Genomic DNA, 24,223 nt, shown 5'->3' on the forward strand with positions numbered 1-24,223 from the left:
CGAGAGGAGCTTAGCTCCTGACGTCCCATTTTAGCGATGAATCTATCGTGTACATATATTAATTTCCAACACGGCTTGTGGCCCGGCAGATCCTTCAGACAAGAAACAATTTACACAGGGATGGGCCGGACATGGGTGTTTGGTCCTTCTCCATCAGTGCTAATCGTCACCTTGAGACAACTGTCGATTTTAGATCAGGCACACACATTTCACCCATAGTCACTTGTTTGCTTATAATGTGAATTGTTACAAACAGATGACTAACCTTAAAGCGTAAAACAGCCATTATTCCATTATGAAGATAGGTACTGCTTATTATATATCATCTCTCAATAGCGACCTTAATAACTACTGTAGCAGCACCCTCAGGAGTACCTCTTATTCCGTTATCACATTACCGCCCTAGATAATTTCTATCTTATCTTCATGGGCTAAAAGTCATCTTGCTGAAGTGTTCTGATCATTAAATAATTACAGTTCAAGAAACATAAATGTTAGGGCTAAAAACACACACACACACACACATAACATTATATATATATATATATATATATATATATATATATATATATATATATATATATATATATATATATATATATATATATATATATCGTGCCGAATAGGCAGAACGTGCGATCTTGGCTTAAATAGCAATGTTCATCTTGCCATATAGGACAAGTGAAAATTTGTGTATGCAATAATATCGCCAAAATCATTCTGAACCTAACGAAAAAAATATATTTCACTTTGTTTTTTTAGTATTAAATTATTGTAAACAAATCTAAAATATATTTAGTTGGGTTAGGCTAAAATAAATTGCGCTTGTTATAATAAGGTTAGGTAAGTTTTCTAAGTTCCTTTTGGTGTAAAATTATAATTTTTTACATCAACATTAATCAAAAAAATATATCTTTAAACGTATAAGAGAAAATTTTAGAAAGGACTTAATTTTAAATGAGTTCTTGCTAATTGACCGGTTTTACATATTCGGCACGATATATATATATATATATATATATATATATATATATATATATATATATATATATATATATATATATATTATAGATAGGGTTGTAAGAGAAGTAAATGCGAGGGTCTTGGCAAGAGGCGTGGAGTTAAAAGATAAAGAATCACACATAAAGTGGGAGTTGTCACAGTTGCTCTTTGCTGATGACACCGTGCTCTTGGGAGATTCTGAAGAGAAGTTGCAGAGATTGGTGGATGAATTTGGTAGGGTGTGCAAAAGAAGAAAATTAAAAGTGAATACAGGAAAGAGTAAGGTTATGAGGATAACAAAAAAAGATTAGGTGATGAAAGATTGGATATCAGATTGGAGGGAGAGAGTATGGAGGAGGTGAATGTATTCAGATATTTGGGAGTGGACGTGTCAGCGGATGGGTCTATGAAAGATGAGGTGAATCATAGAATTGATGAGGGGAAAAGGGTGAGTGGTGCACTTAGGAGTCTGTGGAGACAAAGAACTTTGTCCTTGGAGGCAAAGAGGGGAATGTATGAGAGTATAGTTTTACCAACGCTCTTATGTGGGTGTGAAGCATGGGTGATGAATGTTGCAGCGAGAAGGCTGGAGGCAGTGGAGATGTCATGTCTGAGGGCAATGTGTCGTGTGAATATAATGCAAAGAATTCGTAGTTTGGAAGTTAGGAGGAGGAGGTGCGGGATTACCAAAACTGTTGTCCAGAGGGCTGAGGAAGGGTTGTTGAGGTGGTTCGGACATGTAGAGAGAATGGAGCGAAACAGAATAACTTCAAGAGTGTATCAGTCTGTAGTGGAAGGAAGGCGGGGTAGGGGTCGGCCTAGGAAAGGTTGGAGGGAGGGGGTAAAGGAGGTTTTGTGTGTGAGGGGCTTGGACTTCCAGCAGGCATGCGTGAACGTGTTTGATAGAAGTGAATGGAGACAAATGGTTTTTAATACTTGACGTGCTGTTGGAGTGTGAGCAAAGTAACATTTATGAAGGGGTTCAGGAAAACCGGCAGGCCGGACTTGAGTCCTGGAGATGGGAAGTATAGTGCCTGCACTATGAAGCAGGGGTGTTAATGTTGCAGTTTAAAAACTGAAGTGTAAAGCACCCTTCTGGCAAAACAGTGATGGAGTGAATGATGGTGAAAGTTTTTCTTTTTCGGGCCACCCTGCCTTGGTGGGAATCGGCCAGTGTGATAAAAAAAATAATATATATATATATATATATATATATATATATATATATATATATATATATATATATATATATATATATATATATATGTATAATTATTTAATTTTGTTTATTTATTTAGTTATTAACACATCGGCCAATTCCCACCAAGGCAGGGTGGCCCGAAAAAGAAAAACTTTCACCATCATTCACTCCATCACTGTTTTGCCAGAAGGGTGCTTTACACTTCAGTTTTTAAACTGCAACATTAACACCCCTGCTTCATAGTGCAGGCACTATACTTCCCATCTCCAGGACTCAAGTCCGGCCTGCCGGTTTCCCTGAACCCCTTCATAAATGTTACTTTGCTCACACTCCAACAGCACGTCAAGTATTAAAAACCATTTATTTCCATTCACTCCTATCAAATACGCTCACGCATGCTTGCTGGAAGTCCAAGCCCCTCGCACGCAAAACCTCCTTTACCTCCTCCCTCCAACCTTTCCTAGGCCGACCCCTACCCCGCCTTCCTTCCACTACAAATTTATACACTCTTGAAGTCATTCTTTTTCGTTCCATTTTTCTCTACATGTCGCAACCATTCAACAACCCTTCCTCAGCCCTCTGGAGAACAGTTTTGCCAATCCCGCACCTCCTCCTAACTTCTAAACTACGAATTCTCTGCATTCACACCACACATTGCCTTCAGACATGACATCTCCACTGCCTCCAGCCTTCTCCTCGCTGCAACATTCATCACCCACGCTTCACACCCATATAAGAGTGTTGGTAAAACTATACTCTCATACATTCCCCTCTTTGCTTCCAAGGACAAAGTTTTGTCTCCACAGACTCTTAAGTGCACCGCTCACCCTTTTTCTCTCATGAATTCTGTGATTCACCTCATCTTTCATAGACCCATCCGCTGACACGTCCACTCCCAAATATCTGAATACATTTTTCTTTTACATACCCTACCAAATTCATCCATATTATATATATATATATATGTATATATATATATATATATATATATATACATAAACACTGCGACTAGCCAAGGACTCAAACTCATGTCGTTTTGGCCCACCTCATGGTGAGCGAAAATCACATGACACTCTAACCGACAGGTACACCAAATCCTACAAGAATCTAACACCCAGCAGAGCCAAAACGACATGGGTTCGTATCCTTGGCTATTCGAAGTGTTATTGATTTAATACCAGTCGTTCGTGGTTACAATGATATAAATACTGCTTATGAAGGCTAGTACACCAAACGCGGAGTAGAATGAAATTAGCTCAGAGGCACCCACACTACTGTATGTCCTCGGATCAAGGTGAAACACCTAGCACTGCTGGGTGCTTGATTCTTGTAAGATTTGGTGGTTCTGTAGATTAGAGTGACATGTGATTTTTCGCTCACCATGAGGCAGGCCAAAACGACATGGGTTCGAATTCTTGGCTAATCGTAGTGTTGTTATTGATTATATATATATATACACACGTTTTAAATTTAAATTTTGTGGTGAATTCTTTTTATGAGGAAAAAGTGGAATTAATGTACCGTCAGTGACAGCAGTAAAATAATGTTTTTTTAACACGGACTAAGTGTTGTAGCACCCACACACGTACCCAAGTACTTTGGTACCCACACACGTACCCAAGTACTTTGGTACCCACACAGGTACCCAATTACTGTGGTACCCACACACGTACCCAAGTACTCTGGTACCCAATTACTGTGGTACCCACACAGGTACCCAAGTACCTGTTAGGAAGTATTTCTTCAGTCATAGAGTAGTCAGGAAGTGGAATAGCCTAGCAAGTGAGGTAGTGGAGGCAGGAACCATACATAGCTTTAAGATGAGGTATGATAAAGCTCATGAAGCAGGGAGAGGACCTAGTAGCACTCAGTGAAGAGGCAGGACCAGGAGCTGAGTGTCGACCCCTGCAACCACAATTAGGTGAGTACTGTGGGACCCACACAGGTACCCAAGTACTGTGGTACCCATACAGGTACCCAAGTACTGTGGTACCCACACAGGTACCCAAGTACTGTGGTACCCACACAGGTACCCAAGTACTGTGGTGCCCACACAGGTACCCAAGTTCTTTGGTGCCCACACAGGTACCCAAGTACTGTGGTGCCCACACAGGTACCCAAGTACTGTGGTGCCCAGACAGGTACCCAAGTACTGTGGTGCCCACACAGGTACCCAAGTACTGTGGAACCCACACAGGTACCCAAGTACTGTGGAACCCACACAGGTACCCAAGTACTGTGGTACCCACACAGGTACCCAAGTACTGTGGTACCCACACAGGTACCCAAGTACTGTGGTACCCACACAGGTACCCAAGTACTGTGGTACCCACACAGGTACCCAAGTACTGTGGTACCCACACAGGTACCCAAGTACTGTGGTACCCACACAGGTACCCAAGTACTGTGGTACCCACACAGGTACCCAAGTACTGTGGTACCCACACAGGTACCCAAGTACTGTGGTACCCACACAGGTACCCAAGTACTGTGGTACCCACACAGGTACCCAAGTACTGTGGTACCCACACAGGTACCCAAGTACTGTGGTACCCACACAGGTATCACTGTGGTACCCACACAGGTACCCAAGTACTGTGGTACCCACACAGGTACGCAAGTACTGTGGTACCCACACAGGTACCCAAGTACTGTGGTACCCACACAGGTACCCAAGTACTGTAGTACCCACACAGGTACCCAAGTACTGTGGTACCCACACAGGTACCCAAGTACTGTGGTACCCATACAGGTACCCAAGTACTGTGGTACCCACACAGGTACCCAAGTACTGTGGTACCCACACAGGTACCTAAGTACTGTAGTACCCACACAGGTACCCAAGTACTGTGGTACCCACACAGGTACCCAAGTACTGTGGTACCCACACAGGTACCCAAGTACTGTAGTACCCACACAGGTACCCAAGTACTGTGGTACCCACACAGGTACCCAAGTACTGTGGTACCCACACAGGTATCCAAGTACTGTGGTACCCACACAGTTACCCAAGTACTGTGGTACCCACACAGGTACCAAGTACTGTGGAACCCACACAAGTACCCAAGTACTGTGGTACCCACACAGGTACCCAAGCACTGTGGTACCCACACAGGTACCCAAGTACTGTGGTACCCACACAGGTACCCAAGTACTGTGGTACCCACACAGGTACCCAAGTACTGGGACACACACGTACTTAATGATGGCAGCATGTACAATTGGTCCTTGCTCCTTCCTTGCTTGCTTCTGTGCTGGTATGCTCATATAGTGGCAGAGTATACCAAGACTATGCAAACACACACAGTGCAGTTTAGGATATTTTATAATGAAGGCGTGTAGTCCATAGTCCATCAATCTTCATCAAGTCACCTAAAGAACGAGACATTATCTTATTTACGGTTCATGGTATGCATGTATACACCCAGATTTATATAGATACCTCATACGAAGAGGTATGTATACTGAGAATACCCCCACTTTGCCAAGGCAAATTGGATCTTGATCAGAGATAAACTTTAAATACTCTCCAGTTTTCCTCTCCTTTTCGGTTTATTAGTGGATATATTTTCTCTCTTGCGATATTCGTCTCCTACACAGAAGGAATAGGAGTTGGTTTCATTAGTGGTGTAGTGGTTGTGTTTCTCTAGCCTATGGTAACTGAATCATCACAGGGAGTGTTGGGTGACCCTCCGATGATACATGGTGTGGCCATCTGGCAGGGCCTCTTATAGCGAAGTACTACTAGAGGTTTACCTTGAGTTACCTGGAGAGGGTTTCGGGGGTCAACGCCCCCGCGGCACGGTCTGAGACCAGGCCTCATGGTGGATCAGGGTCTGATCAACCAGGCTGTTACTGCTGGCCGCACGCAAGCTGACGTACGAATCACAGCCCGGTTGGTCAGGTACTGACTTTAGATGCCTGTCCAGTGCCTTCTTGAAGACAGTCAGAGGTCTATTGGTAATCCCCCTTATGTATGCCGGGAGGCAAGAACCTTCAACCGTTCCCAGTAGTTTAGGTGCCTTTTCGTACTTATGTGTGCCGTGAAAGTTCTTTGTATACTCTCCAGGGGGCCACTAGTGTACAGCAATATTCCATAAATTAGACACATGTGCAACTTCCAGCAATATTCCAGCCTAGAGAGCACAAGCGATTTGAAGAGAATCATCCTGGACTTGGCATCCCTAATTTTGAGGGTTCTCATTATCCACCCTATCATTTTCCTAGCGGATGAGGTAGATACATTGTTGTGGTCTTTGAAGGCGAGATCTTCTGACATTATCACTCCCGGATCCTTCACATTACTCTTATGGAAAATTAAAATTTACCTGGATGAATCTCATTAAATACATACCAGTAATTTTATAAAAGTGACAAAGATAATTATTCTTTATCAAAGTTACAGAGACATGAAGGAATTTTAGAACATCCTAGGTCGCAAAAAATGTCCTCCTTCGATACCTACTCCACTCACATCCCCACAAGTCACTTTGGACCTATATTAATTTCAAATGAAATATACATCACCAAGAATTCTGGTACAACATTAATATAAATATGTGGACTGTATGTTAAATTTAATAAATGACTACATATACATTGAAGGAGAATTTATAATGAGAACACTCACCAATTTGTCTGGAGATTACTTGATGTGTCATACACAAACCCCTGCCTAAAATATGAAGAAAATACTGGCCAGAATTTCAACATAAATAAATAGATATCACCTGAGTTAATCCTATTCCCATCTAATTATGGAGTCCTGTCCATTTGCATAATTCTCACGTTCTGCAGGACTGCAAATCCAACAATTTCGGCTCCTGTTTGAGAGGTTTTAAACAATTTAATCTCTAGAGCGACGAAAATTCTTCCAATTTTCTCTAACGTTATCTTGCCCAGTTCAAAAACAATGGCAACCCTCCTTTCCCATCGACGCTCACCACTCGCTGGTTCTGTATTTATTTACAAATTAATTTTTAGTAACTACAATATATTCCATCAACTTACATACAAAATACACTGTATTTTCGGAAAATATACAGTTTTTCCACAACTCTTCCGCTGTATTGTATGGTTAGAATTTGTTGTATACCCTGACACATTTTTAATTTCTTCAAGTTTCCCATATCTGAGTAGTTGAAATTTCTCCTCGTTGAACTTCATATTGTTTTGAGCGGCCCATTCGAAGATTTGGTTGATGGCCGCTTGGAGTCTCGCAGTGTTTTCGATGGAGGTCACTGCCATTGTGGAAAATTGCATTTATCTGAATGTAACTAATTATGTACATAGCAGTAAATGATAAAGATTATTATTTATCAATGTTACATAGACAAGTAGGAATTTGGGACACCTAGGTCGCAAAAAATGTCCCCCTTCGATACCTACCACTGTCATAACCACAAGTTGCTCTGGACCTATTAATTAAATGAAATATACATACACCAGGAATACTGGTAAATATATAACTCTGTGGACTGTATATTAAAAATAATATATCGTTATATATATATATATATATATATATATATATATATATATATATATATATATATATATACACACACAATTACATAACAGAAGGAAACTATATCTTAATATCACTCACCAATTTGACTGGAGATTAATGTGTATCATACTCGGAAAACCTCACTCTAACTAAATCTATGAAAATAATGCTGGCCAGAATTACACACAAATCTATAGAGCTTATCCGAGGTTCCTGGAGCTGTCTTGTCCAGTCGTCTGATATCTCAAGTTATGCAGGAATGCACATCCACCAATTTCGCCTCCTATTTGAGAGGTGTCAACACAATTTTAACCTCTAGAGCACGAAAAATTCTTCCCATTACACCAACGTTTGTACAAAATTCAAAACCAAGATGGCAAGTCCCGTCTGTGCAGACGCAGGCTTTCCGTTTTCTATGACATAAATATTATTAAATACAGTATGGCCATCTATTTACATATAAATACTGAATTTCTGGAAAATATATACAGTATTTTCCACAGCCATGGTAATCCGGGTGTCATCCGCAAAGGAAGACATGGAGCTATGGCTTTCATCTCTATCTCAGAAATGAGGATGAGGAATAGAATGGGAGTGAGTACTGTGCCTTGTGGAACAAACTTTTTACTATGGATGCCTGGGACTTCACTCTGTTTACTATTACTATTTGTGTTCTATTTGTCAGGAAGTTTTAGATCCATCTCCCAACCTTCTCGTTATTCCTTTATCACGCATTTTGTGTCCTATTACACCCTGGTCACACTTGTCGAAAGCTTCTGCAAAGTCTGTGTATACATCTGTATTTTGTTTATCTAGGTGCTTGGCTATTTTGCTTCTTAGAACCCTCTCAAAGATTTTTATATGGGATGTTAGTGCTGTCGGTCTGTAGTTCTTTGCAATTGCTTTACTGTCACCTTTGTGGAGTGGGGCTGTGTCTGTTGTTTTTAGTGTGTATGGGATGACCCCTGTGTCCATGCTCTCCATAAAATGCTGAAGGCACACGATAGGGGCTTCTTGCAATTCTTCATGAACACGGAGTTCCACGAGTCTGGGCCTGGGGAAGAGTGAATGGGCATGTCATTAATTGCCTCTTCAAAGTCTTGTGGAGTTAGAATAATATCCAAGATTTTTGGAATGACCAAATTTTGGGTTTTGTTCATAAAGAATTCATTTGGATTGTCGACCCTTAGTCTGGGCAGTGGCTCGCTGAACACCGAGTCATATTGGGACTTTAGTATCTCACTCATTTCTTGGCTATCATCTGTGCATGTCCCATCCCGCCTAAGCAGGGGCCCAATACTGGATGTTGTTTTTCCCTTAGATTTGGCATAAGAGAAGTATTTTTTTTCAATTTTCTTTATGGCTTTTAGTTCTTCCTGTGATTCTTGTCTCCTACAAGATTCCTTCAGCTTAAGTTCGATATTTTCAATTTCATTGACTAGTGCCTCCCTTCGTATTTCAGATATATTGGCCCCACTCAGCAGCTCTGTGACTCTTCTCCGTCTGTATAGGGAATGTCTCTCACTTTCTAGTTTACATCTTCTCTTTCTTTTTCTTAATGGAATGTAACTTGAGCAGATCTCAAGAACCACAGAATTCATTTTTTCAAGGTAAATGTTCGGATCTGTGTTGTTTAGGATATCTTCTCAGCTTATTTCATTTAGGACATGGTTTACTTGATCCCATTGTATGTTTTTGTTATTGAAATTGAATTTCATGAAGAGACCTTCATGACTGCTCACATTTTGCTGGTCTGGAACCCTGTGCATACGTGTCTGTACCTCTGTTATGTTGTGATCTGAGTGTATTATCTTCGATTAAGTTATATTATGTATCAGATCGCCATTGTTAGTGAAGATGAGGTCCAGTGTATTTTCTAGTCTTGTAGGCTCTATTATTTGCTGACTTAAGGTGAATTTGGTGCAGAGATTTAATAGTTCGTGTGTGTGTGAATTTTCATCTGAGCTGCCTCCCGGGGTGATCTCTGCTAAAACATTGTTTGCTATACTCCTCCATTTTAGGTGTCTCAGGTTGAAATCTAGTAGTAAGATGTTTGGGGCAGGAGTCAGATTTTCCAGACAGTGGTCAATTTTCTCAAGCTGCTCCTGAAATTGCTGGGAAGTTGCATCTGGAGGCTTGTATACTGCCACAATGACAAGGCTTTGGTTTTCAAAGGGAACTTTTCGTGAGCAATGATATTCTTCATTCTCGAATTCCCGTTCATTCTCCGCTTGACTGTACTGCAGCCGGTGTCTTTTTAAACAAGTGGCACACTATTCTTAGTTTCCTTTCCCTTCCCTCCCCTTGTATTTAAAATGCTTTCTGACACAATTTTTCCATATGCCACTCCTTTTATTGGGTAATTTTTAACTGATCATTTGCTCTGGGAAAGGTCGCACATTGAGACTCTCATGGACAAGTTTGGGTTTTTTCACACTCCCTTAACTTTCCGTATCCTGAACAGTGGTGCTCCTACATATTTACATCCCTGCACCACTATTATCTCTCTCGTGTTACTCATTATAGCTCCTCTTCCATTGTACTTGAATTCAATTGGACTGTAACAAGTGATCTCCACGGCGGTGATCATTTCCTTAATATTAATACTTCCTGTTCTTGCACCCGACCTCTTTGTCGATCATTGCAACAAACAACTGTGGAGGGCAGATTGAACACTTCACACGCAATACCACTTTTCCTAGTCTTTCTCCTGGTTCTTCCTTTACAGACGAGTTGTTACAGTCTTCGCCACCTCGGCTCTCTCTGCAGCCACACTTGCAATCTCCCAGAACTCTGATAACCAGTATAAAAGTGTCTACTGATAATTTTCCCACTGCAGTCAGGCAGTTCAATTGAAATGCACTGCATGGGGCCCACAACTATTACAACCGAGCTACAGTTTCCTGGCTTACAAACAAGCGAAAGCATTTTTACCTTGGGTCATATCGACAGCTAAACATACATTTTGGCGGGCTTACATGTAAACCATGAATGCTGTTTTAGCCTAATCTCTGAATAGAAATTGTCACTTCAGACGAATTTCTGTCGACTATCGGGCTCACCCATAACTACCTGTTCGTAAGTGCTCCTATGCTCCCCTCTGTGTACCCCTCAAGGAAGGTTCCTTGATGTTGGTGAGGGGCTCTTGATTTAGGGAATTGGATCTGTGCTCCAGTTCCCCGAATTAAGCCTGAATGCCTTCCACATCCCCCCCCCCCAGGCGCTGTATAATCCTCCGGGTTTAGCGCTTCCCCCTTGATTATAATAATAATAATCCCCTCTGTGTACTTGTGACGTGCCACAGACTGTGGACCTTATTTAAACAGTTCGCCCATGGCTTAGACCTATCCATCATTCGTCATGGTTTATATAATTACTAAGGTGCTGTTAGATCCTTTTAGGAATCTTTTGACAAAATTAATAGAACTTTTAACTGGTGCTGGTTATTTGTATTTAGTATGATAGTGTTTGTGTCGAGTGTTCATTTTTAATTATTGCGATTGTTTTCTTGATGTTGTCTTTGTTTATCGTGTTTAGATTTTTTTATGCCTGTGAGCAGTGAGTGACCTCATGGTCAAAGGTCTCTGTAAATGTGACTACTATTACTACTACTACTAACATAGCCAGTGAGAGACTGGGCTCAGGAAACAGCTTTGTCAGACTTCCCTTCACTTCTTGTTACTATGATTCTTACCGTGTCTTGTACTTGCATTTTTGCCTCATTGCACATAGCTGTAAATACTGTACATAGGCTATATATATGTTGTAAATACCAGCTTGTTTCGGTAAAGGAAATAGTCATTATCTCTCTGCTGCCCATTTACTCGTTCCCAAGTGGTTATCACACTATATTATTATTATTATTATAATCAAGGGGGAAGCGCTAAACCCGGAGGATTATACAGCGCCTGGGGGGGATGTGGAAGGCATTCAGGCTTAATTCGGGGAACTGGAGCACAGATCCAATTCTCTAAATCAAGAGCCCCTCACCAACATCAAGGAACCTTCCTTGAGGGGTATCACACTATAGCAAGGTGTTACAAAAAACGCGATTCTAAAAGCTTAGAGATCTCCAGTGAATACTAGAAAGGACTGCCCTTCTAGCATCCAGCCTGTTACTGGGTTTTCGTAACAAGTAGTCAGTATCCTTGTCCAATTATCCATTAAATTCAGTATGGTTCAATAGTGCTTTAGGATTACAACTGGTAGGCTACTAACTAGAGAAATTAAAATTTAATAAATTTATTAAGTAGTAAGTTGTCTAGAGGTATATTATCAAATTAAATTAATTACAGCAATCAAAATAAAATCAATCTCTCGAGTTCAATATTATTGTGCTGAAAGCACATATCACATTTATAATTCTTAAGTACCGTCAGATACATTAACATTTAATAAGATATTACAAATATGTACAAGTGTGTGTATGCGTGTAAGTGCTCTTTAGTAGTTAGCTATGTCTCAAGACTCGAATAAGACTTAAACAAGTGACTGACAAAGTCCTCAAATAAACTAACTTCTTGACCGACTGGCAACCCGAACAGTCTGCTTGAACAACAAAGAATGCTAAGCCCAATAGCAATGCAATATCAAGCGACTGCGACACAGAATCAGGAACAAGGAGATAATATAACGACACTAAGTAGGGACCATCTGCAGATCCTCCACCAAAGTTACAAAACTCCCATAATACTGAATCTTCGTTCAGCATAGGAAAAACTGTGACTGTGACAATACACAGGAACCAGTACAAAATTAGGTCAGAAGCTATAGCTCGGGACCTGAGATGTTCAGAGTGTCTATGTGACACACAACCTCAGTACAACGTCGAAAATCACTAAGTCTATACAATGTTCTGTGAACAAAGTTCTACAGAACTAACAAGAATAATGAGACAGACAATCTGTCCAACCAGCAAGCGAGTCTCCAGCAGACTGTCAGACAGACAAGCTGTCCAACCAGCAAGCGAGTCTCCAGCAGACTGTCAGACAGACAAGCTGTCCGACCAGCAAGCGAGTCTCCAGCAGACTGACGATTTCACGAGAGGTGAAGACACCCCCCCCTCGATCACGTGATAGCTACGTGGACAACTGCAGCTCAGAAGCCGGCAGTATAACGAGCGACAAGCGATAATTACAGTAGTTTGACAATCAAGCCTAACTGAGCACATTTTATATACATCCTAACAACATAAGCTAAATAACAATATAACAGTCAAATAATAATATAAAGTCATACATTTACGATTTAGCTATTATCGCAAATATAAGCAATATAAAATTATATGAAAAGATAATATACATTACATATATACATAATAATCATTGTAACCCATTCAGGGGTTGCAACACAAGGTGTGCGGGCCATAGTCTACACATGTGTTTGTAATAAGTGCTAATATTTGAGGTTCTCAGCTCTGTGGTGATGTTGTATTCTCTTCACCAAGTTATTCTTTCTCGTGTATTCTATCGTTGTGTTATTCTTGACCTCATATCATATCCCCAACAGGATTTCTATGCCCCTGGGACCTACATAATTCGGCAAGGCACCAGTGGGGATTCCTTCTACATCCTCCGAGCTGGAAAGGTCCGGGTCACACAGCGAATACCAGGTGAGCTTTAATAATTATTACATTTACAATTAATTATAATAAAACTATTAATAATAATCTAAGTGCATAACTCCATTTCATAGAATTTCCTTCTCACTTTTGTATAATTATTATTATGATTATGTATTATTATTATTATTATTATTATTATTATTATTATTATTAACACATCGGCCGATTCCCACCAAGGCAGGGTGGCCCGAAAAAGAAAAAATTTCATCATTCACTCCATCACTGTCTTGCCAGAGGTGCGCTTACACTACAGTTATAAAACTGCAACATTAACACCCCTCCTTCAGAGTGCAGACACTACTTTCCATCTCAAGGACTCAAGTCCGACCTGCCAGTTTCCCTGAATCCCTTCATAAATGTTACTTTGCTCACACTCCAACAACAGGTCATGTATTAAAAACCATTTGTCTCCATTCACTCCTATCAGATACCCTCACGCATGCTTGCTGCAAGTCCAAACCCCTCGCACACAAAACCTCCTTTACCCTCTCCAACTGATGGCAGAACATGCAGCTCTGCTTATTACAATGATGGCAGAACATGCAGCTCTGCTTATTACAATGATGGCAGAACACGCAGTTCTTATTACAAACACTGATGGCAAAACACGCAGTTCTACTTAGTTATATACACTGAGGGTGGAACACGTAGTTCTGCTTATTACAAACACTGATGGCAAAACACGCTTACTACAAACACTGAGGGCAGAACACGCAGTTCTGCTTATTACAAACAAGATCATTAAGTTACAAATACGACAAGTAAAATTCATAGTTTTCCGTATTATAAAGTACAGTAATTTTCTTATTCAGTTCTTCACTTAACATTTCCAGGGAAAACTGACGAGGAGGACATCAGAGTGCTACAGAAGGGCAGCTACTTTGGGGAACAAGCACTGCTGAGGGAGGAGTGCCGCACTGCCAATGTCATAGCTATGGCACCAGGGGTCGAGTGCCTCACCTTGGATAGAGAGTGAGTTATTAGCTTTATTAATGTTGGTAGAATTACCGACAATGTGTTGTGTTCTTACCTAAGTGCAACTAATGTGACATTTTATTGTGGCAGTTTCGCTCTTGGAGAGCGAAACGTTGCCACATTAAAATGTCACATTAGTTGCACTTGTGTCCTTTTAAGTTATTTGTTGCCTTGAAAGGGATAAAGTTCCCTACTATAATGAAAGATGCCATTTGCTTTATTTTTTCCCCAGCCACAAGTGCGAAGCTTTTCAGAAGCTGAATTATATTTAATTTAATAATTCACATTAAGCACTAAACCCATGTGGGTTATTCAGTGCAAGATGTGGGCAACCAGAGTATCTGTTTGCAGTTTCCTCCTCCTCAGATCATTAATTTTGTCCTCGAGTTACGGCACTGACAGTTTTCCCCAAAGAAGCTCTGAGCTTGATGCTATCAGTGGGAGGGGAACAATCGATCTACTGGTAGGATGATCTCATTGCACTGATGGCTGGCTAGTTGACTGAGAAAGTTTCACAATTGGAAGAAGTAATGAAATCTAATATCCTCTCGCTTTATGCCTTCACCTGTTAGAGATATCTAATGAAGAGTCTGTGCCTTCCTCTAATACTGTTATCAAGGAACCAGATGTTTAGCTCACTGGTCAGTGATTTTCCTAACTGCTATGCAGAGGAGAAATGGGGAAAGAGGACACCCCTGCTGAATGCTCTTTGATGAAGTGACTTCATGCTCCCCAAGCAACAACGTTGAAGAGTACGAGTCTAGGGAAATGTCTGAACAAATATCACTACTATATCTCTTTTTAATAGAATGAAGGCATTCTTGAAACCCAGGGTGGCCCGTGGCCTGGTGGAAAAAGTTCTCCTTCACATGGTGATTGTCCGGGTTCGATTCCCGACAAGGGTAAAACATTGGGAGTTTCCTTACACCGGTTGTCCATGTTCAACCATCAGTAAAGTGGGTACCTGGGTGTTAGTCGACTGGTCGCATCCCGGGACAAAATTGACCTAATTTGCCCGAAATGCTCTACATAACAAGTGGCTTCTATCTAGTCATTGATGTACTTGTAGAAATAGATATTATTATATCATTATAATTTTATTAATGTTCCATCTTCGAGCACATTATTAATGTATGACCATGCTGTATAAATCACTTGTTCGCTGCTTTACTGTGCTCCTCAAGCAATATGGCCGCTTCTGTACGTATACTTATGACGGCTGTTTTTACAGAGTACGTTTACACACTGTATAACTCACGGAACTGGCAAAGATTCAAACTAATGGAAAGACATTCCATAAACTAAGCGACTAGTGCTGTAACCACTGTACCATGCTAGACTAATAAGATTAGTCATACTAGGTGCACCTCTTTAAACTAGGAAGGTTAACTAATGAGCAACACTGTGACCACAGATACTACTTTTTACATTGCACTCCTGGCCGATGTCATGGTAAGTTTTATGGACATGGATTGCGCAATGTAAAATATAATTCTGAAAAGTTTTACTTGTGATAACGATTTGTATAATATAATAGTGAATTGTTCACGACAGTGACTAGTTCACTCTTATATTTTATAAATTATTACTTATTTTATTGATATTGGTATTATAGGTTGATACTGATACTTTAAATTTGTTATATAAATGTTAGAAATGCAGAATAAGGAAGAGGTTCTAGTGTTTTGTAAATACAATAAACATCAACAACAGATACAAGTTCTTACAAATGAAAGTCAAGTCAACATGGCTGTTGTAAGCTCCATCTTCATGATTATATTGTTTATCATAATTGCTTCATTTTTCAGTAAAAGTATTTCACTTGTCTTGAGTTTAACATAATCAGTTTCGCGTAATAGTTATGCTCAAAATAATACTGCTGATGATTGTTATGAGCAGGTAAAAGGGGAATGAATCAGCCATAGTCAGAGTGAATCATTTCTATGAAAGTCTGACCTCGGGAAAGGTCATCAAACACGTTGCCACCACAGCCGTTTTTCAGTGATTCACTTCAATAATTTGCATAAGGGTCATTACATGATTGTAACCAACTCATGTTCATAAGATTCAATGATTCACTGTTACATACTATATATACTCCTCAAGGAAGGTTCCTTGATGTTGTTGAGGGGCTCTTGATTTAGGGAATTGGATCTGTGCTCCAGTTCCCCGAATTAAGCCTGAATGCCTTCCACATCCCTCCCTAGGCGCTGTATAATCCTCCGGGTTTAGCGCTTCCCCTTGATTATAATAATAACATACTATATATACATGAAAACTCAAATATGTTTTAGTAACCAGTACAATAGTAAAACTAATGTGATTTATTATGTTATTTTGTAATTCATATGTTCTTTCTCGACAGATCGTTTATTCAACTTATTGGTGACCTCTCTGAGCTCCGGGACAAGGACTATGGTGACGAGACACGTGGGGTCAGTAGACCTATCACTGGCCCACACAATATTGATGCTGTCGCAGGTACGATCATAATACAATTTAGTTTCGGTATTGGTTTTCTTAGCTTTAGCTCAATAATTCTGGTAGTTACATTATTGCTATATATTAAATGAAGACTTATATAAATCATGAAGGTTGTGGAAATTTGTCTGCACTGCCTCCATGTCAGTTGTCTACCCTAGCAAGCTCTGTTGACACCGAGCCCTGAGGTCAGTACCTCAGCCTCAAGTGGCTTATAGGACAGATTTCCATAAATGACTGATGTTGCAAGAAATCTCGCCTGCATGCACGTATAAAGGACTAACTTGGTGTTGGAGAATATATTCTGGTCTTCAACCTCCCTAAGCTTTAGCCCCTCTGGGCTTCCCCTCAGAACCACATGCAACCAGGAGCCTTAATTCCTGCAATATTCAGTCGGTATTAGTGACCTGCCTGAACCTCAGAAATTCCTGTTTCCAAGGGGGTGTGTATCCCCTAGTATAACTATGCAGAAATAGACACTAGCTTCTAAGCCTGATGGAGTGACGCTCGTATGTACTGGTCATGGGCCGCCCGTCTGCACAAAGGCCCACAGCTCAACTCGCTTGCAAATTCCCCCCAGAAACTGGCCAGAAAACTGAGAAGGAAAGGGAGGTCTTGTCTTACTGTATGGGCCTGAAGGAGGAGGACATCTACAGTACGTAGAGGTGCCTCCACCAGATTTCCCCAGGGCCTAGTATGTGTAGACACGTGGGGCGCCGCCCTGATGTTCTCGGCACTTGTTACTCGGTTGGTGTCTGATCTTAGAAAGAGGCACTCGGTCTCAAAACCCCGTGCCCCCAGCACTCAAACTTGGGCTGCCAGTTCTCGCTGGCTAATATAACCTAGTGTTTGCCTACATTATCAGCCTATTACTACCTACATTAAGGTCTTACGTCTACATTATTATTATCTACAGTTGCCTCGATAGTCCTAATGTTAGTTCACTAACAGTGAACTAATATTAGGACTATCGGGTAAATCTATCAATTAAGAAGTACCTTCCAACCACCTTCACCAACCCAGATGTGTGTGTTTTGGGTGGGTGTAAGGGCCACCCAACCCAGCCGTTCCATCCGTGACATGTTGGGATCTTCGTACGATGTATCTGTCCTGTGGAACTTTAGGACCGAATAAATTTCCACAAGGTTATTGAAGGTGAGAAATGCTTTACATAATAAGATAAAGTAATACAACAGCAATATACGAAACAGTTGTATTTTACAGCATACTCTCTCTCTCAGTAGATAAAATATAAAGTTTCATATCACGTGAAAAACGGTATAATAATTCCAGGCCTAGCCAAGAGTATGTCAAGTTGCCTGAAGAGAGTACCGAGTATCTGTTTCGCTATTACCACCTGAAGGAGAACCGGGGAATCCTTTAGCATTTTTTGAAACTTCAACGATAATTTTTGTGGAATTTATTTTTTATAATTTTCCTAAATTCAGCATGTGTAAATACGAATATAATAAATGCGTATTAAAATGTGACAATAATTTGACCCTTCGAAAAATTTGATGTGCAGTGGCCGCAGAGTGATACAGGGAGAGAGATGCCATAAGGAATTAATGTGCAAGTACTGGTTGTGGTGAAATAGTCTAGTAATCCAGCATTATTGAGGCCATAGTCGAATGGATCGGCCTCAGACTATAATTAATAAGTACTTGAATGTCCCCTGTTGAAGCATAGGGACAGAATTTGTGGGGCCTCCAAAATTAGGTGGTGATAGAAGAAATAATGAGGCGTCACTGTGCATCACATCCAGTATGTACACCATTAGTCCTTTCATTTAGATTTCACGCTGGGCAGCAAGATTCTATTTGTTAGGTAGGCGTTGTGGGGTGATCCAACTACAGTATAAATGGTAAGTGGTAATATCAATTTCTTAATTATCTAACATTTGGTACATATGTGCAGGTGTAAATTACAAAATTTTTACCCTGTCTTTGTGTATTAGTGTTCTCATTAATCCTTTCTGGAGATCATTTCCTTTAATTTTCAAACAGTCCACACTATTTATAATTTACCATTATTTGTATTAATGTTTAATACTGCAATTATTAATTTAATGTCATGTCAACCTTTTTTGCGAGAGTGGTGAAAGAGTGGGCATAGAGGGAGTGACAGTCCTGTGACCAAGTCCCATTTACCTCACCCAAATTACTTACATGTAATAATTCAGATAATACCAAAGTAGGGTCTGATTCAGAGAAGGCAATATATTCACCATCAATTATTCAACAGCAGTCTTACCAGAAGTGTATGGTTGTTACAGATTCAGAAACATTCCGAATCTTCAATAACATCCTTACCTCTGTTTTTTGTCAGTAATTCTGGAAAAATTCCCAAACTTTGTCCATTGTAAATATTTCATAACCACTTATCTTGCCTACATACTCCCGTAACTTGCATAGCCAAGCAAGGAATATGTGGTATTGTAAATATCTTGTAACTATGTATATGCTGTATAATGTTTCATGTTCTTACCAAGTTCCTCCATCAATTCATTTGGAAATAGTTGAATACTTTTGTAATTTTACAGTTTTTAATAACTTCCATCTCATTCAAAACTTTTTTAAATGCCACATTGCTCCCCTGTCCTTCTCTCTATTGTATGCCATTTCTTAATCCATAAATGTAAATACCTCCCATACTTTAAGTTATTGTTCACTTGAATGTACAGTGAACATTTAATCCACATATTCACTTTCCTTGTTAAATTATCCTTCCTTGTTTGCATTCCTAATTTCTACCTTTCTGAATTTTTTTTCCTGTAAAATAACTGAAGTATTTATTGTGAATAACTTCAATTTCTAATTACTGTTGCATCTTATGAAAAAACGATGATGTTTTTTTTAATTTGGCAGGTGTAGGTGCAAATTTGCCAATTTATTAACTTTTATTTAACAAAGAATTGTTGGACTTCATGTAATGGCCTGGTGGCCTGGTGGCTAAAGCTCCCGCTTCACACACGGAGGGCCCGGGTTCGATTCCCGGCGGGTGGAAACATTTCGACACGTTTCCTTACACCTGTGTCCTGTTCACCTAGCACCAAATAGGTACCTGGGTGTTAGTCGACTGGTGTGGGTCGCATCCTGGGGGACAAGATTAAGGACCACAATGGAAATAAGTTAGACAGTCCTCGATGACGCACTGACTTTCTTGGGTTATCCTGGGTGGCTAACCCTCCGGGGTTAAAAATCCGAACGAAATCTTATCTTATCTTATCTTAATGAATTTTTTTGGTTGGCTTCAAGCTATTAGCACTGCTTTTTTTTTCTCACTGGCATCTTCATGTTGATTTTGTGTTGTGTAGGTTTACCTTTTAAACAAATGGATGTTTGTCCAATAATTATAAAAATGTCTTTTCTGACAGGCTTCAAGCCTTAAATTCGAAAATATCACGAGTACTTAGACATTTAAATGCATTTGAAATGTGTGCCGGTAGAGGATCTCTGAGTATGACATACTGGGATACCTTTATCGGATCACGCAACACGCAAAATCTACTTTTTTGATAGGCTTACACTGTGCACTAGAATTTAAAATAGTAAAAAAATTCTAATTCATAATATATATGGCCTTTCAGCCTTAAATTTATATTTTTTATTTTGTGATAATTCTACTGCAAAAATGTGTCTAAAAAAAAATTGGCTGATTTTTATGGGCCTGAAACTTGAACATCTTCAGTCATGGCCCACTCAATAGAGTTTTGGCTCATGCTCTATTTCACCTTATTCTGGCTGTGGTCCTTGAGCTGGAGCTCCCTCAGTCTTCACAACATGACTCCTTGCTCTTCGGAAGGTTAAACATATCAGTCTTAGTATTTAAGCTGAGGTAAACCTCTTCTCTTTATTGTAGAAATGTTTACGAGTCTTAAGACCTATTATTAGTAATAGATAAAAGAACAGTTTCTATGTACAGTAGGTGATTTATATAATGTGTTCTGGTTAAAAACACTTGTACCTAAAATTACAAAATAACACTTGCTCTAGTATACAAAATAACCTAGCCCACTTAACATAAATCAGAAAACTTGTGTATATGCAAGACAATCAAATCTCGTGTGACAAACTGTATGTCAGTGTTACAGACGATTACGCGAGGTCTCATGTTTGACACAAAATCGTTATTAGGACGTTTATTAAAATGTTTCACCTGCAAGAGCTTTACCAAAGACATGAGACTTAAGGCTTTATACTATTTGGTGCTAAAGGTGACTGAGGTCTATTCTCTGAGCTGTTGTCAGGACGTTGAGATTAATTATGGTAGTATGAATGGCTAACTAGCAGTCACTGTTTAGTTAACCACCACCTCACTTAAATATCACCAGTTTTAATATATTATGACCATAATTTTTGAAGGGGTGGACCGGTAAGCCAGCAGAAGGCCTCGTTCAAATGACCAAAAGCTCCAACTGCGAGTTATCATATGACTAAGACCTGTGTCAGGAAACACTTGTCCTGTTTCTTGGTGAACCTTACGTAACCTATCCTAACTTATGATGTAAATTTTGTCTCTTCACAGAGCTTTCTATACTCGCTTGTTACTTTCATACGTACAAAGGTGCGTGTGGTGTAGTTGATCAACCTGTTCTAGTAAACCGTAGATTTCTTATACATGTGTATATGGTTTTAAACAATAAATGCAATTATCTAAAAATTCTATTTAATTCTATAAGATTAGGAAGTTTTACTCAAAGTTAATATTCCTTTTTAATCATAAATGTTAATTTTAGTGGCAAAAATTAATTTTTCTAAAACTGCTAGACAACACGACTAGAGAATTTAGACTTGCTAAACATGAGTTAAAATGTAATAAAATAATTGTTTTTTAATCCAGTGACATAGTCACACGTTTGACGCTAATAGCCAAAGTGATGTACCAACTTTCATAAGCAGGATGGACTGTGGTTGGCAACTTTTCTTGTAAGATCCCCACGAGTACTTCATTAAGATTACTTTAAGTAATGAATTTTAAATTAAAAATTAACTATTTAAATTTTCAGAATATGCATACATACGCTTAGACGACCTTGATGTTGTAGCAACATTGGGAGTTGGTGGATTTGGACGCGTGGAACTAGTACAATATGCCCATGACAAAACTATGACCTTCGCCCTTAAGTGCCTTAAAAAACAGCACATAGTTGAGACGCAGCAACAAGAACACATTTATTCCGAGAAGAGGATTATGATGGCAGTTCGGAATCCATTTGTTGCACGGTAAGAAAACTGCATATGAGGGAAAGTACCTTCTCTGTAGTCACTTGTCATCCTAATATTGTATACAGAAAGACACTATGCAGACTCAACATTCTGTCTACTCCACCAGCAGTGCAGCCATGATTTCAGTTGGGGGGGGGCTAAAGCCAGGATTTCATTTTGGGAGAAAGAAAAAAGCCAGGATTTCAGTCTAGGGGAAGGACTAAAGCCAGGATTTCATTCTGGGAGAAGGACAAAAGCCAGGATTTCATTCTAGGGGGAGGACTAAAGCCAGGATTTCATTCTGGGAGGACAAAAGCCAGGATTTCAGTCTAGGGGGAGGACTAAAGCCAGGATTTCATTCTGGGAGTAGGACAAAAGCCAAGATTTCATTCAGGGAGAAGGACAAAAGCCAGGATTTCATTCTAGGGGGAGGACTGAAGCCAGGATTTCATTCTGGGAGAAGGACAAAAGCCAGGATTTCATTCTGGGGGAGAGTTTAAGCCAAGATTTCATTCTGGGGGAGGGTTTTAAGCCAGGATTTCTTTCTGTGGTGGATTAAAACTAGGATTTCATTCTGGGGAGGGCTTAAGCCAGGATTTCAATCTGAGAGGAGAGATTAAGCCAGGATTTCAACCTTGGGCAAGCTGCCCCTCCTTTTCTGCCTTTAATAATTCCTGTTTCTGTTTCACATTAACTTAATAGAGCTGATATGGAGGAATTTGCTAATCAGATACTGAACTGTTTGGCATCTAGAAAATTTAATAATTTTTTTTTTTTTTTTGGGGGGGGGAGGCTCTAGGTGATTTATTCAACTTTTCTGTTTTTGTTTTTTTTTTCAGTACATTTTCCCAGCGTAGTGAGCAGCGGAAGCCTGTGAAAATTGCCAGGTGATGCTGAGTCGTCATCATTGTTGATTTCATCAGTGTATTCACTACCTTCCCTTGATGTGCTTAATATGTCTGTGCCTCATCTGATGGTCCCACACATAATGCAGATTCTCACTATAATAATTTTTAACACTGATTTAGTACACTGGCAGTACCCCTTCCATTTAACACACTGACAGTACCCCTTCCATTTAGTACACTGACAGTACCCCTTCCATTTAGTACACTGACAGTACCCCTTTCATTTAGTATACTGACAGTACCCCTTCCATTTGCCTGTAAATTCACCCTGATTCTCTCTCCTGTTTTGTCTATCTCAGACTTTCAATCCATCACTGAATGACCCAAAAGACTTTAGAATTTTCCATGTATTCAGTTATTAAAAATAATGATTTTAACCTTATATGAAATCGCACTTCAGACTGTACAAGACTTTCCGAGACAACAAGTATGTCTACATGATGATGGAGGCATGTTTAGGAGGTGAAGTCTGGACACTACTGCGTGACCGTGGCTGGTTTGAAGACCTCACTGCGAGATTTTATACTGCGTGTGTAGTGGAGGCGTTGGAGTATTTGCATGCTAAGAACATCATTTACAGAGACCTCAAGCCAGAAAATCTCTTGCTGGATTCTACAGGATATGCAAAGTTGGTGAGTATGTTGCTGTGTGAGGAAGAGCATCTTATGACTTCTCAGGAAGAAATATAGGAATTGAATTTGTGTTCCAATTCCCTGAATTGAGCCTGAATGCCTCCCCCCCCCTCCACACAGGCGCAGTATAAGCCCTACGGCTTTAGCTCCCCATCATAAAAAAAAATATTATTAATCACACTCCAGTGACCATCCACAGTGTCTTCTAAGAATAATGCACCAACTTTTGTGATATATTAAAATGAGTTTTTTTTTTAAATTGATTTTGCCCCATGAAGGCACCAGTTTACAGTTTCTGTTGAATAAACTGTTTAGAATGAAATACTAGTTTACATGAAATCGTCTGTATTCCTTATAATAAAGTCATGCATTATTTTGTGTAAATTCTTCATTCACTTGTCGGCTGGCTGCCTCTGCCACACACCATGTCATCTGGTGACCCCATGATCAATGGTGGTTTTGGTTTTCTCAGTCTGGTATCAGTTGGTCCGGGCTGAGCCACCTTGCGAAGCTGTATTATATACATTAATGTTAATATAAACACAACACCAATGGAAGTAAGTCACGCTAATTTTTTGGGGAGGTTAATGTTTTGGTCTCGCTAGTGTTTTAGGAGAAAGAAACTTACGATAACATTACAGTCTGACTTAGACCATAAACTAGTCACACATCGTCATACTACAGT

At 39.8% G+C, this 24,223-nt stretch overlaps 2 protein-coding genes across 6 annotated transcripts in view; one reads left to right on the forward strand and one right to left on the reverse strand.

The window, feature by feature from the left end:
* LOC128688561 (Protein kinase, cGMP-dependent at 21D) overlaps nucleotides 1-24,223 on the forward strand; it is an 885,484-nt gene that overhangs the window by 850,199 nt on the left and 11,062 nt on the right. For both annotated transcript variants that reach the window (XM_053776430.2, XM_053776431.2), the window contains 5 exons: nucleotides 13,221-13,323; nucleotides 14,169-14,307; nucleotides 16,676-16,791; nucleotides 21,800-22,016; nucleotides 23,307-23,538. In XM_053776430.2, coding sequence (XP_053632405.2) covers nucleotides 13,221-13,323; nucleotides 14,169-14,307; nucleotides 16,676-16,791; nucleotides 21,800-22,016; nucleotides 23,307-23,538 — 807 coding nt within the window. The remainder of the gene's footprint in view (nucleotides 1-13,220; nucleotides 13,324-14,168; nucleotides 14,308-16,675; nucleotides 16,792-21,799; nucleotides 22,017-23,306; nucleotides 23,539-24,223) is intronic.
* LOC128688564 (uncharacterized) overlaps nucleotides 1-24,223 on the reverse strand; it is a 144,635-nt gene that overhangs the window by 11,489 nt on the left and 108,923 nt on the right. For 2 of the 4 annotated variants that reach the window (XM_053776436.2, XM_053776434.2), the window contains exon 1: nucleotides 266-419. The exons of the other annotated variants lie outside the window; for them this stretch is intronic. In XM_053776436.2, coding sequence (XP_053632411.1) covers nucleotides 266-286 — 21 coding nt within the window. In that variant the 5' untranslated portion in view covers nucleotides 287-419. Of the gene's footprint in view, nucleotides 1-265; nucleotides 420-24,223 lie in introns of those variants that run through there. 4 annotated transcript variants of the gene reach the window in all.

This window comes from Cherax quadricarinatus, chromosome 13 (genome assembly GCF_038502225.1).
Source record: "Cherax quadricarinatus isolate ZL_2023a chromosome 13, ASM3850222v1, whole genome shotgun sequence".
In the NCBI taxonomy this organism is placed as follows: domain Eukaryota; kingdom Metazoa; phylum Arthropoda; class Malacostraca; order Decapoda; family Parastacidae; genus Cherax; species Cherax quadricarinatus.